The sequence below is a fragment of the Phalaenopsis equestris genome, unplaced genomic scaffold (assembly GCF_001263595.1).
Source record: "Phalaenopsis equestris unplaced genomic scaffold, ASM126359v1 Scaffold000719, whole genome shotgun sequence".
Classification (NCBI taxonomy): Eukaryota; Viridiplantae; Streptophyta; class Magnoliopsida; order Asparagales; family Orchidaceae; genus Phalaenopsis; species Phalaenopsis equestris.
In genome coordinates, this window is record NW_018165159.1 from 51,832 (window position 1) to 57,789 (window position 5,958).

The 5,958-nt window shown below is 32.2% G+C and overlaps 1 protein-coding gene across 1 annotated transcript in view; it reads left to right on the forward strand.

The window, feature by feature from the left end:
- LOC110030445 overlaps positions 1-5,958 on the forward strand; it is a 20,758-nt gene that overhangs the window by 12,918 nt on the left and 1,882 nt on the right. The window contains exons 3-6 of the mRNA XM_020733159.1: positions 7-324; positions 846-1,152; positions 2,302-2,458; positions 5,445-5,547. Of these exons, the coding sequence (XP_020588818.1) occupies positions 7-324; positions 846-1,152; positions 2,302-2,458; positions 5,445-5,547 (885 nt within the window). The remainder of the gene's footprint in view (positions 1-6; positions 325-845; positions 1,153-2,301; positions 2,459-5,444; positions 5,548-5,958) is intronic.

Sequence of the window (5,958 nt, forward strand, 5' to 3'; positions counted from 1 at the left end):
CGTGAGCAAGCAACATTCTGCTGAACCTGAATTTACCGCATGGCATAGCATAACTGGAGAAGAAGAATCTGATGGTACTTGGCATGATCAAATCGACCAGGAACGGCCAGGAGAAACACCAGATGATGCAGATGGAGAAGGCCTTGTTCTAGAAGCACTTGAATGGCACGTGAATGATTCTCATGAGACTATCGAGAACTGGGAAAATAGGCCTTCAGATCCACCTAGAGAGCCGCAGCCTATTTCTTCAAGGCGGGTAAACAGGTTCCTTACCCCAGGTGATGATAATGTGTACAGTATGGAGCTCAGGGAACTCTTAAGAAGGTACATTTTTTAAAATGGAAGATTTATTTACATACCGCTCAATTCCTATGCATTTTCTCATCTAACACCAATTCTTTGATTTTTACATGTATATGACCTTACCTATGCATGAAAAGCCGCATTTCATTTTTAAAAAATTAAACTGATGGTATTTTTGATGAGATTTGAAAGATTTGGATGGTATAAATGTAAAAATTAAAGTTCAGGTGCATTTTTTAAAATGGAAGATTTTTTTACACACCAATTCTTCGATTTTAACATGTATATAACCTTACCTATGCATAAAAAGCTGCATTTCATTTTTTAAAAATTAAAATGATCGTCTTTTTTATGAGATTTGAAAGATTTGGATGGTATACATGTAAAAATTAAAGTTTTTCGTGTTAGATATGTAAATACATAGGAATTGGGTGGTAAATGCCCCTTTTAAAATCTGATGCTGTCAGCTTTAAAATCTGATGCTGTCAGCTGCTTTTGCTTCTATGTTTGTCTTCACCTAACTGATTATAGTTATTTGGCAGGAGAAGTGTTTCTACTCTTCTTCGCAGCAGGTTTCGAGAAAATTTAGACCAACTAATTCAATCTTATGTTCAGCGGCAAGGTCATAGTCCTCTTGATTGGGATGAGCAGAGACCCCTGTCTACCCCGGCTTTACCAGAGAGAGAGCAGGGACACCAAAGAGATGCTACTAATCAGGTACCGCTTGACCCTGTTGCTAGGCCTCCAATTCTGCTTCAATCTCCGCCAGGGCCACCTTCACAACAAATGTGGGACCCAAGGCTCCATTATAACAATTGGAATCGACATGGCATGCACCGATCGGAAATTGTGAGCTATTTCTTCTCCACCTTTTTTGATGATTTACATAACTACCCCTTAATTCTTATAAATTTAAATATCTAACACCTAAACTTTAATTTTTGCTTACATGCCACCTTACCTATGCATGAAAAGAGGTATTTCGCTTTTAAAAAGTTAAAATAGTGGGATTTTTGATGTGATATGAAGGTATTTCGCTTTTAAAAAGTTAAAATAGTGGTATTTTTGATGTGATATGAAAGATTTGGGTGATGTTAATGTAAAAAGTATAGTTTTGGTGTTTGATATGTAAATACATAGGAGGCTAATGTAAAATTATAGTTTTGGTGTTTGATATGTAAATACATAGGAGTAGGGTGGCATGTATGTAAATTTCACATGAGGTTTTTTATTTACTATATTATCTTTTCATGTTAAAAAGCTTTATTTGTTATGTTTTACATTAGCTTTTCAGTGAGATCTGTATGATGCACCGACCCCTTGCCTGGAGAGCGCCAGCATTAGTTGTGTTTATTTGTAGGATCTAAAAGCTTATAGTGATCCTTTCTGATTTAGATATTTTACATTCTAAAATTATCATTTGATTTTTTTCCCCTTCATTGTTTGTGTTTTATTATATAAAGATTTACATACATCCCACTCAATTACCATGTATTTACATATATATTGCCTAAACTTTAATTTTTGCATACATGCCACCTTGCCTATATTTCACTTTTAAAAAGTTCAAATGGTGGTATTTTTGATGTAATACATAAGATTTAGATGGTATAAATGCAAAAAGTTAAGTGTGGATATTGGATATGTAAATGCATTTGAATCGGGTGGTCATAATATTAAGGGAGGAACCAACATTATTTTTTAGGGTTGGCAAAATCATAAAATGCCTAATTTTTTTCAAGTATTGGGCCAAAAAATATATCAAGGGTGAGGGTGCGTGCAATTGCCCACCATTGGCATAGCCTCTTCTTTTTTTATGTAATTTTTTTTTCTTGATTTCGCTCCTTGGTGGTATTTATGTAAATGCCCCTTTAGTATATAACTTGGCGTGAAAGTTGAATTTTTTAGTTATTCTCTTGTTTTTTTCACATGGATTATATCTAGTCATATACTATTACTCATTCTGTTTGGCGCTGCAATATTTTTGAACTGGTTCAGGAATGGGATACTATTAATGATTTGAAGGCTGATGTGGCTAGGCTTCAACAAGGGATGAGCCGTATGCAGAGGATGCTTGAGGCTTGCATGGATATGCAACTAGAATTGCAAAGATCGGTTAAGCAAGAAATTTCTGCTGCTTTGAATCGCGGTCAAGGTAAGTTTCAGATTATCTTCAAACTTCATGCTTTTACATTTAAAATGTTGAAATGTCAGTGCTTCTATTGGGAAATTGTAATTTTGTCACTTATTTGGCTTTTATTGATCGCCATCATAACAAAGACTTGATCATGATCCTTTCATGCCCCTGTTTAATTAAAAAAAATTCGAAATTTACATACATACTTCACAGTTCATACGTATTTACATATCTAACACCTAAACTTAAATTTTTACCTAGATCTTCTTATCTATGCACGGAAAGTTTTATTTGACCTTTTAAAGTTAAAAATAGTGTCATATTTTATGTAATATGAAAGATTTGGGTGGTGTAAATATAAAAAGTAAAGTTTAGGTGTTAGATATGTATATACATAGAAATTGTGTGGTATGTCTGTAAATGCCCCCTAAAAAAAATTGTGAAGTGCTTCATGTCGTTAGGCGTAACACGGACTGGGCATTGTATCTAACCTATAAAGCATTTTTGCTTCGTGCAATTTTTTGGTATTTGTGTCTGTATAAACACACAATCTATAGATTGCATGTCCTCTTTTACTGTCTGAATATAACAATGAAATGTTATGGAAATGGCTCTCTGTTACATGATTGATAAAATTTCGGGGCAGTTACATACATACCACCCAATTCCTATATATTTACATATCTAACACTTAAACTTTATTTCTTACAATTATACCACCCAAATCTTTCGTATCACATAAAAAATACCATCATTTTAACTTTTAAAAAGTGATATGCACCTTTCCATTTATAGATAGGTGTTAGATATGTAAATAGATAGGAATTAAGTGACATATATGCAAATCTTCCTTAGATTTAATACACGGATTATGCATTATTCTTTAAGTGGCGCAGTTCTAAGATTGTTACATCTTGTTCTTACATTCTCTGCACTGAAACATTATTTCCTGCATTTCCTCTTCGCCATCAATCTACTTCCACATATATATTGAATTTTCCCGACTTTATAAAGTTTTTTTTTTACTCTCGTGTATCCATGCATGTTGGGTTGTTGTTTTCCAAGACTTGCGTAATGAAATTACCTAATTTACTACATGATTATGATCCTTTGATGTGGGACATCAAAATGTCCAGGCTTTCTAATGTAGATCTAATATGTGATGTCAAAAAATAATACACAACATATATAAATATTTTTAGGACATCAGCTATTAACCGAAACAGCCATTGACTACATTGAATGTGAATAATGTTAGAAATCCAGTTCTGGAAAACAGCATATGCTACATTTACTATTGAGGTTTCAGTGCAACTGACAGAAATTCATTTTATTTAAAATTTAAACTAAACACGTTCTCTCTTGAAAGTTGAAACTAATAATGGAAAAGTATCAAGATACGAAGTAAACCTCATATTTTTAAGAGAGGACTTTTATAGTGTTCTTGAAGTTTCTCACCTGATTGAAAGTAAAATAAATTACTAATAAATGAAGATTGTGTAATGCGTCTTCATTTTCACAATGTGAGTTTTCTTTGTGCCAAACGTGAGCCTATTTCATGCAGTTGAAAGGTATTCAAATTATAGAAAACTTAACTAAACTAAGTCGCACTTTCAAGCAAGAATGAAAAAGACTGGAGTTGAAAATCGCACTTTCAAGCAAGAATGAAAAAGACTGGAGTTGAAAAAATATCAAAAAAGAAAAGAAAATTAAAATCGATCAAAATGTCAAGTTTGGCTTCAGTATTAGGTGACAACCTCTCCTAAAATTGTTCAAGTCTCATTTTTGGTTAAATATTAAAAAAAAAAATCTTGAAATAGATGAAGATGTTTCTCCACATCAGCAGTAATAATCTAATTCATACCATAAACTATCCTATACAATTCAGAATTTGCATATTTATTGATGGGAAAATATGAAGCTGCTGTTAACAAATTACTAATAAACTGTTAATAAGCTGCTGGATAATTCCCATCTTATTGAATTACATAAATCAGAATATTTTTAATAAAATAGTGACTTCTAAATGGATTTAAAATAACTGAAATTTTCAACACAAAATTAAATTAAAAATTTATGCTCACATACACTGTTATATGTACCATATGCTTATTTTTGGGGAAATTATTTTAATGGCATTAAAGAGGTTAGATGATTTTGATTATGATTTGGATCTTGCACTAAAAGGTCATAACATCAAAATATGATTGTGTGGTGAATGGTGGTTACACAGAATTCTCATATGTTTTTATATGTTTTCTCTTCATTGGAGGATGACTGCTGTCCTCTTAATTATTGTAGACTTCATATTTGTCAACATCGTTGATTGTGATTCATGAAATAAAAAATAAAATTTGGATCAAATTCATTAATCTTTTGCGAGTTTAATGATTTATAAAACATGCAAATAAATGATCGAGTGGGGTGACATAAAAGCCTTCTTAAAAGACTAAATTTTTTAATAATTTCGCCAGTCAAAAACTTTCAATCTATGTTTCAATGTCATTTACATTACATCTTTTAATTCGGAGCAAGTTGTGTCTAAACACTTTGGAATCATGACTTCCCATGCAGTTGAGAGTAGGGTTGTAAACGAGCAAAGCTTGAGCGAGCTCAGGTTTGGCTCATGTTTGAAATTGCTGTTAAGTAGTGTGTTCATGCTCGACTCAATGTACATATTCTTGTTCGTGTTTGGTTAGAAATTGGCTCAAGTGATTTAATGGTTGTGATCTAACAATTGATGACCATCAAATTGAAATCTAATTTGGAGGCGGTTAGGACAATGTTAATTATTATTCCAATTATACTTGTACATCCATTCTTTTATATAATCTTCAAACTCAATTTAACATATGTTAATTATGATCTACAATATGAGAATTTATATGGACAATGAGTTTTCATTAATTTATGCGATGATTTAGGGTTTTTTTTGGGATAATTTTTTCACTGCTTTATAAAAATTGTGATAATATTCAGTTGGTTTGTCCCAATTTCTTTGCAGGTACAAGTGAGGATCCAGCGGATGAGAGCTCTAAATTCAGCCTTGTTAGAAAAGGAACTTGCTGTGTCTGCTGTGATAATCACATCGATTCCCTCCTCTACAGGTCTCTCTCCCTAACTTATTTTGATAAAAAAAATTTAAGGGAGATTTACATACATGCCACACAATTCTTATGTATTTACAAATCACTTATAACACCCATGCATGAAATTGTAACGGTGATAATATTTTTGATGTGATGTTTCGGATTCGAGTGGTGTGAATGTAGATATGAATGTTTAGGTGTTAGATATATAAAACACAAGAACTGTGTGATACGTATGTAAATGCCCTCAAAATTTAATTAGGCATTCCCATTGTTTTTTGAGGGGAAATTTACATACTACAATTATTTTGTATTTACATACATAACAGCTAAAGTACGATATATACATTTATAAAACTTTTGTTCATAATTCTATGAGTTTTATTATGAAATTTTAGGTGTTGGATATGTAAATACATAAAAAAAAAA